This window comes from Aquarana catesbeiana, linkage group LG09 (genome assembly GCF_042186555.1).
Source record: "Aquarana catesbeiana isolate 2022-GZ linkage group LG09, ASM4218655v1, whole genome shotgun sequence".
NCBI lineage: Eukaryota > Metazoa > Chordata > Amphibia > Anura > Ranidae > Aquarana > Aquarana catesbeiana.
In genome coordinates this window covers 306,594,209-306,607,671 of record NC_133332.1, presented here as the reverse complement: position 1 = coordinate 306,607,671, position 13,463 = coordinate 306,594,209, and the positions used below count along the sequence as shown (strand labels likewise).

Sequence of the window (13,463 nt, the reverse complement as noted above, 5' to 3'; positions counted from 1 at the left end):
ATGTCCCATCCTTGTCCTCACCATCCCATGTCTCATCCTTGTCCTTACCATCCCATGTCTTATCCTTGTCCCCAGCATCCCATGTCTTATCCTTGTCCCCACCATCCCACGTCTTATCCTTGTCCCCACCATCCCATGTCTCATCCTTGTCCTCACCATCCCATGTCTTATCCTTGTCCCCACCATCCCATGTCTCATCCTTGTCCTCACCATCCCATGTCTCATCCTTGTCCTCACCATCCCATGTCTCATCCTTGTCCTCACCATCCCATGTCTCATCCTTGTCCTCACCATGCCAGGTCTCATCCTTGTCCCCACCACCCCATGTCCCATCCTTGTCCTTACTATCCCATGTCCCATCCTTGTCCCCCGCATCCCATGTCCAATCCTTGTCCTCACCATCCCATGTCCCATCCTTGTCCTCACCATCCCATGTCCCATCCTTGTCCCCACCATCCCATGTCCCATCCTTGTCCTTACCATCCCATGTCCCATCCTTGTCCTCACCATCCATCCCATGTCCCATCCTTGCCCTCAGCATCCTATGTGTCATCCTTGTCCTCACCATCCATCCCATGTCTCATCCTTGTCCTCACCATCCATCCCATGTCCCATCCTTGTCCTCACCATCCATCCCATGTCTCATCCTTGTCCTCACCATCCATCCCATGTCCCATCCTTGTCCTCACCATCCATCTCATGTCCCATCCTTGTCCTCACCATCCCATGTCCCATCCTTGTCCTCATCATCCCATGTCCCATCCTTGACTCCAACATCTCATGTCCCATCCTTGTCCTCACCATCCATCTCATGTCCCATCCTTGTCCTCACCATCCATCCCATGTCCCATCCTTGTCCTCACCATCCATCTCATGTCCCATCCTTGTCCTCACTATCCATCCCATGTCTCATCCTTGTCCTCACTATCCATCTCATGTCCCATCCTTGTCCTCAGACCTCAGCATCTCATGTCCCATCCATAGCTGAGCCCCCCTCCCCTCTGATTTCCTCAGGCCCCGCCCCTTCTTCCTCTTAGTGTTACTTTGTAACTCTTCCACTCTCCGCTCGCGCGGGGTCCCGCCCACCCTTCCTGGGGCTGGGGGGCGGACCGGAGAGGGGGTGAGTGGGCGGAGCCGGGCGCCCATTCTCTGCCATGTCTTCATTTCCCTGGGTGTGGTCAGCGCTCAGAGTGTTCCGTTAGCGGAGGAATCCCCCCAGTCATCTCCGATCCCGACACAGAGTGTCCTCATCCCGCCTTCCCGTGTATGGAGAGGAGCCCCTAGACTCTGCAAGGACTTACCGCACTCCGACAACATGCCTAAAACGGTAAGTTACCGCTCCTTATCTCCATCTCTGCTAAACTTTCCATCTGTGGGGGTGGGGGGCCATGAGGCTCCATTCTCAGCACATAGTGGGGGGTCCTGATCTCCCCCCAAAAAAAGTAAAAATCATCATCACTTGATAATAACGATCGATATTTCTGTGTTAAAGTGACCCCATCGCTCCTAAAAACTACTAAAAAGTGTCTTAAAGTGATCCAAGGTCAAAGGTCGACAGCGCCCAGCCGAAAATAGTAGACGCTTGGCGTTCTGGGGGCACGGGTGTTAAATTAAGGCTTGCCGTTTTGTAGGTGTTCAACGTTTTGGGTAGTTTGAAAACTTGCTCCCCCCCTCCTGCACTCTATGGTTTCCCTTCCTGGCCTCCATGTCCTGTATTGACAGTCACGTTATATTATCTGCCGCCTTTCTAGTGGTTCTTGATTCTTTTTTTTTTAGGACCTTCGTGTGCCTGGCCCCTCGTTAAATGATAGGTATTTAACCCTTTAGGTAGTTCGAAAACTTGCCCTCCACTGTGGTTCCTCTCCCCGGTTCCTATCTTCCGTATTGAACAGAGTCACTTTAATATCTGTGTCACCATTCTTGGTTTCCTGGAAGGGCTAGACCTTGTCGAAGGATCGTTCATTTATGAGAGCTTTAGTTGCCTGGTCCCCTGTTATCTGATTGGTATTCAACACTTTGGGTAGTTCGAAAACGTGCTCCCCACTGTGGTTCCCCTCACCAGCTCCTACATTCTGTATTGACGGAGTCACTCAATACCTGTGCCGCCATTCTTGGCTTTTTTGGTGCTTGTTTTAGGCTCTTCGTTTATGGAAGCTTCAGGTCCCTGGTTCAAAAATGCTGCCCGCTGTGGTTCCCCTCACTGGCTCCTACGTTCTGTGAATCTGTATAGATGAAGTCGCTGAAATGTGCCACCATTCTTGGTTTCCTGAAAGAGCTAGACCTTGTTGAGGGTCTTAATTTTTGGGAGTTTCAGGTGCCTCTGTTGATCTGATGGTGGCTGTTGTAGGTAAACCGTACTTTGGGTAGTTTGGAAACCAACTTCTCCTGTGGTTCTCCTCCCTGGCTCCTACGTTCTGTATTGATGGAGTCACTCAATATCTGTGCCACCATTCTTGGCTTTCTTGATCCTTGTTAAAGGTTCTTCATTTAGGGGAGCTTTGAGTGCCTGGACCCCCATTAAAGTAACGTTGGCCGTTGTAGGTATTCAACACTTTGGGTAGTTCAAAAACCAACTCCCCCTCTGCTGCATGCTGTAGTTCCCCTCCCCAACTCCTACGCTCTGTATAGACAAAGTCACTGAAATATATGTGCCACCGTTCTTGGTTTCCTGGAAGAGCTAGACCTTGTTGAGGAACTCAATTTTTGTGAGTTTCAGGTGCCTGTCCCCTGTTGATCTGATGGTGGCTGTTGTAGGTAAACCATACTTTGAAAACCACCTTCTCCTGTTGCACGCTGTGGTTCTTTTCCCTGGCTCCTACATTCTGTATTGATGGAGTCACTTTATCTGTGACACCATTATTGGCTTTCTTGATCTTTGGGGAAGGTTCTTAATTTAGGAGAGCTTTGAGTGCCTGGTCCCCCATTGAAGTGACACTGGCCATTGAAGGTATTCAACCTTTTGGGTAGTTCAAAAACCAGTTCCCCTCCCGAACTCCTGCATTCTGTATTGACAGAGTCACTCAATATCTGTGCCAGTATTCTTGGTTTCCTGGAAGAGCTAAACCTTGTTCGAGGATCTTCGATTATGGGAGATTTAGGTGCCTGGTCCCCCATTAACTGTATTCAACGGCATTTAACACTTTGGGTAGTGCGAAAACTTGCACCCCACTGTGGTTCCCCTCACCGTCTTCAACATTCTATATTGACGGAGTCACTTTAATATCTGTGCCACCATTCTTGGTTTCCTGGAAGAGCTAGCCCTTGTTGAAGGGTCTTCACGTATGGGAGCTACAGGTGCCTGGTCCCCCATTGAGCACCATGTGTTGAAATGACACCAACTGTTTTAGGTATTTAACAATTTAGGTATTGCGAAAACGTGCTGCACTCTGTGGTTCCCTTCCCCAGATCCTATGTTTTGTATTGATGGAGTCAATTTAATATCTGTGCCACCATTTTTGGCTTTCTTGATAGCTAAACCTTGTTGAAGGATCTTCATTTATGAGAGCTTCAGTTATCTGGTCCTCCGAGCAATATGTATTGAAATAACACCAGCTGTTGTAGGTATTCAGCACTTTGGGTAGTTTAAAAACTTGCTTTCTCCTACTGCACCCTGTGGTCCCCCTCCGCAGCTCCTCTGTTCTCTATCGAAAGGGTCACTCAATATCTGTGCCACCATTCTTGAAGAGCTAGACTTTGTTGAGCGATCTTCATTCATGGGAACGTCTGGTGCCTAGTCTCGTGTTGACCACTGTGTATTGAAATTACACCAACTGTTGTAGGTATTCAGCACTTTGGGTAGTTCCAAAACATGCTGCACCCTACCCTACTGCACCCTGTGGTTGCCCTCCCAGGCTCCTATGTTCTGTATCAATCGGGTCACTCAGTATCTGTGCCACCATTCTTGGCTTTCTTGAAGAGCTACATCTTGTTGAAGGATCTCCATTTATGAGAGCTTCAGGTGTCTGGTCCTCCTGTTGAGCGTTGTTTGTCGAAATGACGTTGGCTGTTTGTAGGTATCCGACACTTTAGGTAGTTTAAAAACTTGTACGTTCTGTATTGGTGGAGTCACTCAATATCTATGGTGCCATTCTTGGCTTTCTTCATTCATGGGAGCTTCCCGTGTCTGGTCTCCCTTTTGAGCGCTGTGTGTTGAAATGACATCAGCTGTTGTAGGTATTCAACACTTTGGGAAGTTCAAAAACTTGCTCCCCCCTGTTGCACCTGGCTCTTACATTCTGTATTGACTGAGTCACTTAGATATTTGTGCCGCCATTCTTGTCTCTCTTGATAGCTATACCTTGTTGAATGATCTCCACTTATGGGAGCTTTGAGTGGCAGGTTCTCCGTTGAGTGCTGTTTTGAAATGACGCCAGCCATTGTGAGTATTCAACACTTTGCGTAGTTCAAAAAACCTTGCGCCCCATCCACCTTGTGGTTTACCTCACGACACCCTTTGTTCTGTGTTGACAGATCTGTGCCATCTGGGTGCCTCGTTCCCTCGTTGTTGAGGGCTGTGGCCAGGACACAGTGATTAAAATGGGGGCCAACAGAGTCACTATAAATCTGGGGGGGGAAATAATATGGAATTTGGGAGGCAGTAGAGTCAACTCCATTGAAAACCACTAGAGAGAACCTCCAAAAAGTTATTTAGCGGCTGTAATTTTGAGGGAGCATTAGCGGCCAGTGGGAAGAATGCCACTTACCTTGGCGGCCAGTGGGAAGAATTACTTTTATAGTCATTGAAAAGAAACCCCTCTTCACAGTTAAAGATTACTGTCAGTGGTTATGTATTTGAGAGGTGGAAATTGCTCAAGAAACCTCTGGCAAACTCTGGAGAAACCCTATAGTTCTGCAGAATCTTGTATTGATAAAGGGTGCCCCAACTAGATGAAGTCCAGTTTGCCAAAGCAATTTTGTATCCTAAAGAGTCATAATTTTCCCTTTACAGAATACTTTGCGCTCTTTTACTCCTTGTTACATCTTGGTGCTGTTGATCTCCTGCAGCCTCTTTACAACCAATTTATGTCTGCATGCACTCCAGGGATGGTTGCATAGCATTTCTAAGGATGGGTTTCCCGATGGTGACAACATTAGATCATGCCTTTTGTAATGTGTACTGAAATGGCCAAATCGTAGTTGACATAGCCCATGTGATGGGTGACAACTCTGGAGCCCAATTGTCAGTGAGTGACAGAGCGTTGTCATCTCATAACAAGAAGTGCCTATACAAGGATCTTCATGGCAGGACAACCAGGGATTATTTTAATGGAAGCTGCAGATCTAAAATGATCAAAAATTTGCCTTCAAAATTACATCAATATGTCACTTTTAGTGAAACTGTCCAAATAAAGCCACATAGTTCAATACTTACCATAAGTCCCAATTGTTGGGCCTTCATTAGTCCGCCATACCCAACACTACACAGTACAGAACAGTCCTGGTCATGTCTGATCTCCTAATAAGCATGCATGCCGCTCACTCCATTCATTCCTGTAGCTGGGGCTGCGATCTTCTATATCCATGCGGGGGTGGCGTCCTCATTGGTGCATATGGTGCAACTGCACAAGGGCCCCCTGGGATTCAGGGGGTCATTTTAAACAGTATTTGGGTCAGGCTGGTGCTGGGATCCTCCTGTAGACCTGGACACTGCTGACCCGAAACTCAATTCCCAAATGTTCACACAAGGATAACTTGCCTTTTTTTTTTTTTTTATTTTAAAAGACCGAAAGGGTGGCTTTCCATGGCTCATATGGGCTACAAAAGTTCTGCACTTCAGCTTGCCAAGTTCTTTAGTCCTCCATATATTGGTGGGAAGAATGCCCCTTACCTTGGTGGCGAGTGGGAAGAATGCCCCCTTACTTTGGTGGGAAGAATGCCCCCTTACTTTGGTGGGAAGAATGCCCACTTACTTTGGTGGGAAGATTGCCCCTTACCTTGGTGGCCGGTGGGAAGATTGCCCCTTACCTTGGTGGCCAGTGGGGGGAATGCCTCTTACCTTGGTGGCCAGTGGGGGGAATGCCTCTTACCTTGGTGGCCAGTGGGGGGATGCCCCTTACCTTGGTGGGAAGAAACCCCCCTTTACAGATATATAAAAAGATTGTTACTCTCAGTGGTTATGTGTGTATTATTTTTTTTTTTTTAATACAATTTTTAATGGTTCAAAATATATATTTGGGACCAAATAATGTGTATTCCTAACCCAAAGAAGCTCCAAGTCAATCTGGCGTTTGAACATTGTAGCGCTTTTGGAAATGTGCATCAGATCACCCAGGTGTAAATGGGGCCTGAAAGTGCAGCAGATACCTTGGCCATACGTGGCTCAAATTTCAACGGAATCGGTTGACATTCAAGCCATCGGTGACCCTGCTGACGCCAAGAAAAAAAAAAAGTTGGCAGAACAGCGACTGCCAATCGGCCACAGTCACTGTTTGGATATTCTGACAGCCGCGGGCCCCTGCTGTCCAAATACAATAGACGGCAGCAGGAGATTCTCAAAGGACATCTCGGCAATGGTTGCCCCCATATGTTTCTAATAATGGTGTCACTTTAAGGGCTCATTCACACTAGTAGTGGTTTTTGAAGTCATCCACATTCGCACCATTCATCAGAAGAGAGTAATTGACAAGTTGGTAGGAGGAGATACAACGGCTTCAACCCCTTGGACCCTACACTAGCACGCCGCAACCGCATGCATTGCAAGGTATTTGCAGAGTGGTTCCATTCCTTTAACTGGGTGGCAATTGGCGGGCAGTAGCATCCTCCGAAAGTGCCAGGGTGTATAATTCCTGCCACTGCATATATACACCCCCAACTGCTGCATCTCAAATAAAATATGAGAAGAAATGTGGTCTGCCCCCCGCCCCCCAACCGCCAGTGGGAATGAGCCTGGCTTTGCACAGAGGGGACAAAATGAAATGCCACATATTTAGGCAATCAAGCGCATTTTTTTTTTTTCTCATATATTATTTATTTATTTTACTGATCTGAATGTACTATATTTCTTTACACAGGCATATAAATATCCGTAAACTAGTGGCATGTTTTAGTTCAGCAAAAAATTTAAATATTTGGGACCAAATCTATTTCTTTTTCCACAATGAGTAGTAATAGCTATACATGTAATACTTATTTATTATTATTATTATTAATAAAAAAAATCTATATATACTATATCTCAGCCGTCATCGAATGGCGAGCGACACTCCTGTCCGCACCGCCAATGTAAAGTGCCACATCTGCTGCTCAGCAGTCATTGGATGCTGGGACCGCAGGCGCCTCGGCAACCAATGACATTGCATGTGCACAACGCCCCCCCCAGCTGCTGACCGTCTTGCAGCTCCAGCCTCTCACTCCCTGCCAGGCCGCGAGGTAAGGCGTGGCGTCATATGCACGCCCCCTTCAGCAAGACTCCCAGCGCAGCTCCCGCCCCCTGCAGCTTGCTGCCACTGCTTGTTTTTGGGGTGTGAGATTTACAGGGGCACACTGATGGGCACACTTTCTCTTAAGGGGCAAGCTGATGGGCAGATATTGTTAGGGGGGCACTCTGGGCACATTATGTTAGAGGGGGGGCACTCTGATGGGGACTCCAGATGTAAAGGGGCACTTTGGGGGAACCAGATGTAAAGGGGCACTCTGATGGGGGCACCTTATGATGTAAAGGGGCACTCTGATGGGAGCACCTGATCTAATGTAAGGTGGCACTCTGATGGGGACACCTGATATAAGGGGGTTCTCTGACGGCAACTGATTTATGGGGGCAGTCTGATGGGGACACCCAATGTAATGAATTACTCTGGCAGAGGCACCTGATGTAAGGGGGAAATTGATTGGGGACATTTACAGAGTATTACCAGCGTGTGTGGAGGAAACCGTAACAAAAGCGCCATAAAGTGCGTTTTGCGCCAAAAAAAATAAAAAACCACACACAGACTTGATTCGGATCTCAGCCGGAAGTAAATTTTAGTAGTAGTATATATATTATATTATTGACAGTATCGCAGACTCTTGTATTAGCAAAAAAAAAAAGTGTGTATGTCTATAGAGATCTATTGTATCCTGTCTTGTCTCCTTCTTGAATATTTGACATTCTGGGAACTAGGAGACTTTTGATGCTCACGTGTATGCGTGTTTTTTTGAGCAGGAACTTAGTTCCCGGAAGATCTGACATTCATACATTTGTAGCATCTGCAAGGACCCTAAAAGTGCAACAGTTACAGTGAAATGTAACTCTTTAGGAAATGAGAAGTGTTGCTTTTGCCTTCCATCGTCTGATTTATGGGTCGGGTGTATAATGATAATTCGGGTTGGTGTCCAAGGTTTGGGAGGGCTTTGTCTATTAGATGTGACTTTTCGCGGTGAGTCATTGAGGATTGGGGGCGTTACTGGGCAGGGTGTGGTGCTGGGGGGGGGGGGGGAGCTGTGGGGGATGGGATGAGGGGAGGGGGGGGTTCCAAACTTTCCAGCATTTAGGGAAGACAGTTGAAGCGTTCTGTATGCAGTGTGACTCAGGGTGTCTCCCTTCTTGTCTTCTACTGGAAGGAAGTGACCAACGTTAACCCAACGTTAACCCTGCACTGCAAAGATGGTGTAGCTGGAGGTTCTGTTTATCAGTGAACGTGCCGCCATCTCTCCGAATGTGACAGCTGTGTACACCATACTAATTTTTTTTTTTTTTCGTGATCGGTTATGTAGAAGCAAACCCGATGCTGTTTCCCAAAGCACTGTGTATAATAAACAATTTCCATGCTTATATAATAAGATCATTTGTGTTGTTTTATGTTTTTTGTGTTTGTTTTTTAGTTTTACGTCTCAGTGCTACTGATCTCCTGCAGCAGCCAAAAAAAGCTAAAGTGAAAGTATCTGTCGAGGTTTATGTAGTTCTCCTCAGCCCTCCTCTTGGGGTCCATGTTCATGACTATTTGTACAGATTTTATGCACAGAAGTTTACATTCAGAAAATACGTTCGATGTGCAACATTTACAAAAAGTACATTTCACTTGTATGGCCGGCTGTAGGTGTCACCGGCTCTGGAAAGTGCCTGGAAATGTACGCTAGGCTCATCAGACGCCTACAGATAACCATACGCTGGTCATACATTATTCAATTTTCTTGAACCTTCACCTATGGAGTGCAAGGGCCTGTCTGATTGCATACAAATTGAAATTGTTTAGGTCTGATCTCATATTATTCACTTGCCGACCCCAATCTATATATACGTTGTAGCTTTGAAGTGGTTTACCTTCAGACCTCATGGAAGTAATCCGAGCAGCTAAATAGCCGCTGGATCGCTTTCGGAAGTGGCGGGAGGGGACCTACCGCTGGATCGCTTTCAGAAGTCCCTTACCCCCTCCTCCCACTCGTTGCTCGCTGGGGTTTCTCGTTTATAGCAGCTCATCCAAGAAAGGATCCCGACAGGTTGTGCGGCTGGCCATAGATGTTCCCAGACACCAAATAGTCTTTGATTGCCTCTATGATCTTGGCTGACCAGAGTGACGTCATGACGCCACATCCGGTTTAGGGTTGTTTTGCTTAAAAAAAAAAAAGTGTGTGTGTGTATATATAAAATTATTTATTATTATTATTATTATTATTATTATTGTTTTATTTTTTGATCTTTTACTTTCAAAGGTAGAGAAGAGATTTGGGGTCCTCTACCTTGTAGCTAGGTTCACACGTATGCAATGCGGGATCCAGCTCGATTCCTGTGCTGGTTCCCGCATCGCATGTCACTTGCAGGCAGTTCACACTGCTCTATGCGAACCGCTGCGGTTGTCAATACAAAGTTAATGACCCCCTCCAGATGAAATTGCAGTGCGAACTGCCAAATGGTGCAGGAATTGGATGGCATGGGTGTGAACGCCCTTCCGATTCCAGTGCATACCAAAAAAAGGGTCCTGCACCATTTTTGATGCGAATACGATGCAAATTCAGCCATACAAACTTTATGGCTGATTTCGCATTACACAGACATCGCATGTGATCTGCCCAACAATGCGGTGCGAATCGCATGCAATGTCTGACATCGCAATAGTGCGAACCCAGCCTAAAGTAGAACTATAGGCAAAACTTTTTTTTTTTTTTTTTCCTTTCTGGGCAGCGCAAGGAAGGGTTATAACCCCTGTCAGAATTTTTATTTATTTATTTTTACCATCTGTGTCCCGTTGCGGAGATTTCTCTTCATTTCCTGTCCCATAGCCAAACAGGAAGTTAGAGGAAATCCCTGAAAATGAAGGAAATGTCTTAGGGACTCGCCAGGTCACCAGAACTAGTGTCCCCATTGGAAGATTTCCCCTTTTTATTACTTTTCTGGGGAAAACCCAAAATGTGGGATTTTCTTTTTCTTTCACTTTCAATGACCATGGTAAACAGAACAAATAGAGAGGGGGAATCTCCTTAACAGGGGCACAGACAGCAATAAAAATTGACAGGGGTTCTCTGCCTATCGAAAACAAACAAAAAAAGTTTTGCCCTTTTAGTTATACTTTAAAGAGGACCTGTCATCCCTTGTTCTCTATTACAAGTCATGTTTACTTTCTGCTTTCCTCCCCTTCTAGTTGTTGACCCGGAAGTAATGTGTTATGTCACTTCCGGGTCTGTGTTGCCAGTTTCCCCATCATCAAGGGGTTATATATATATATATATATATATATATATATATATATATATATATATATATATATATATATATATATATATATATATATATATATATATATATATATATATATAAGCACTTAAATCTCCCGCCCCCGCCTGAAAAAGTTGCTTGCGATACATATCACCGCGCAAGCTAGGACAAGAGCAATAATTCTTGCACCTAACCTACCTTCCTGTTCCAGTTTAAGCTGGTGCAAGGACTGTTGCTCCCAGCTTAAACTGGAACATAGAATGCCACACGTTATATGAATGGGGAAGAGGTAGATGTAAGGACAGGATCATGCACTGCAGATGTCGAAGTCTATGATTTGACAAATGACCCTGCTGTGGTGGAGAACCTTGTTGCCCTACTCTTAGATACTGTCTCTGTGACTACCATCCTGACCAGCATTGCAACACAGTCACAGAGACAGTATCCAAGAGTAGGGCAACAAGGTTCTCCACCACAGCAGGGTCATTTGTCAAATCATAGACTTCAACATCTGCAGTGCATAATCCTGTCCTAACATCTACCTCTTCCCCATTCATATAACGTGTGGCATTCTATGTTTCAGTTTAAGCCGGAGCTTAAAGGAGTAGCAGTTGTTGCACCAGCTTAAACTGGAACATAGAATACCACACGTTATTTGAATGGGGAGGAGGTAGATGTTGGGACAGGATCGTGCACTGCAGATGTCGAAGTCTATGATTTGACAAGTGACCCTGCGGTGGGTGGAGAACCTTGTTGCCCTACTCTTGGATACCGTTTCTGTGACTACCATCCTGACCAGTATTGCTACATGCTTGGTTGATGCTGCCTTTTGGTAAGCATATTCAATCTTCTCTCCTGGGTGGTGGATGCACTTGCCATGGTGACTCCTTAAGTACGTTTTTGGATTTTTTTTTTTCCTCAAAGTGGCTAAACAAGGACCTTCATGGCAGCTTCACCAGGGATTGTTCTAATGGGAGCTTCAGAAATGGTATTAACGTTTTAACACTTTGGGTTAGATTGGCTTCAGTTTAGTTAGGAGAAGGCCTCAGTTTTGCCATATGGACCTGACATTCCTTTAAATTGTTGCCCTTCCCCCCATAGAGAAAGATTGCTTTCATACACTCGGTAATAGTCGTGAATATTTGTTGAAGGGACGCATTCTCTGGTACATTCTTGTTTCTTTGCATATAAATCAACCGAAAAACCCCAAAATTGTTGCGGCATGCCACTGCTGAGGGAATTCTATTCTATGTGAAAGGCACGTAGGCACGTCTTATACATAAACCAGCCTGACATTATGCTGAAAGAGGACATTTGCATTATTTGAAAGGCTCACAATCGCAAAGAAAACAAAAAAGGTCAACTCTATATTCTTTCTTTTCTGAAGTTCCCCCAGGAAAAAAAAATGCAGCTCAGGCTGTAATACTCACCTCCTCTCTGGTGCTGTCCCCTGCAGTACTTCTTCTCTGCTGCTAGATGTCCTCAATCTTCTGGGTTGAATGATGCCCGTGGGCCAGATTTATTTTCTATGATGTGAGCTAGGCAAGCCAACCACTACGCAGTACTCAATGGTGCCATCTTTGTGCTGGGAGCACGCGCTCAAGGCATGCACATCTGCCGCCTAGTGACGGCGCGTAGGTGTTGGCTCACTCTTTTGCCGCCAGTTTGGCAGCCAGCCATAAAAGGGTTAAATTTACTTTAAAGGGCGAGTCCACCCAAACGATTTCTGATTTGGGATAAAGCAACCATGTTGCTGAGTTAAAAATTTAAAACACCCTGCAAAAGAAGAGCATTAATACTCGCCCGTATAGGTAGGGATCTTAGTCGTTCTGAAGATTTGGCCGCAAATTAAATCTTTAACATACATTTAGGAATGTGTTCATAAAGGGGCTATTCATCCTGTAAAACTGTCTGAAGGCAAAAATGAATGTTACAGGGTTACTTTTCTCTCCAGGTCGAATGTTTTTCGTTCATATAAAATAGTGGTCTCCAAACTGTAGCTCAGGGTCCGGAAGCGGCCCTTTGCTTGCTTTTATCCACCCCTTGAGGCACTATTTCATCCACTGACACCAATGATGGGGCACAAATCCCCCCCATAGACGATAATAAAGGTGTATAGTCTTAGGACACCGATATATAAACTTCTATTGGATGGTCTCTGATTGTATCTGACCATGGGATACAATTTCTATGAGTTTGTCTTTTGATGGTACCTGGCCTCGGGATACAGACACCATCTCCGCCCTTGGGACACAGCCGCATAGACTTCTATGGGACTGTCTTTGGCTTTGGGACACAGCCACTAGAAACTTCTATGGGACTGCCTTTGATCGCCTCTGCTCTTGGGACATAACCACATGAACTTCTATAGGACTGTCTCTGATTGTCTCCAGGTTCGGGACACTGCCACATAGACTTTGAGAATTTCTCTGCCTTTGAGGCACAGGCACATAGACTTCTCTGGCCTTGGGACACAGCCAGATGGACTTCTTCTATAGGACCGACTTTGGCCTTGGGACACAGTCACATAGATTTCTATGGGACCGTCTCCACCCTTGGTACACAGCCACATAGACTTCTGTGGGGCCGTCTCTGGCCTCCGGACACCACCACATAGACTTCTATGGGACCTTATCCACCTTTTGGGACACAGCCACATAGACTTCTATGAGACCGTCTCCTCCCTTGGGACACAGCCACATAGACTTCCATGGAACTGACTTTGACCTCGGGACACCGCCACATAGAATTCTATGGGACCTCCTCCCTTGGGACACAGCCACAAAGACTTTTTTTTTTTATGGGACCGTCTTCGTCCTTGGGACACCGCCACATA

At 45.9% G+C, this 13,463-nt stretch overlaps 1 protein-coding gene across 1 annotated transcript in view; it reads left to right on the top strand.

The window, feature by feature from the left end:
- The first annotated feature begins 1,152 nt into the window (after window positions 1-1,152).
- The window catches only part of LOC141108702 (moesin), a 96,159-nt gene continuing 83,848 nt past the window's right edge, over window positions 1,153-13,463 (top strand). Inside the window, exon 1 of the mRNA XM_073600571.1 lies at window positions 1,153-1,327. Coding sequence (XP_073456672.1) covers window positions 1,316-1,327 — 12 coding nt within the window. The 5' untranslated portion in view covers window positions 1,153-1,315. The remainder of the gene's footprint in view (window positions 1,328-13,463) is intronic.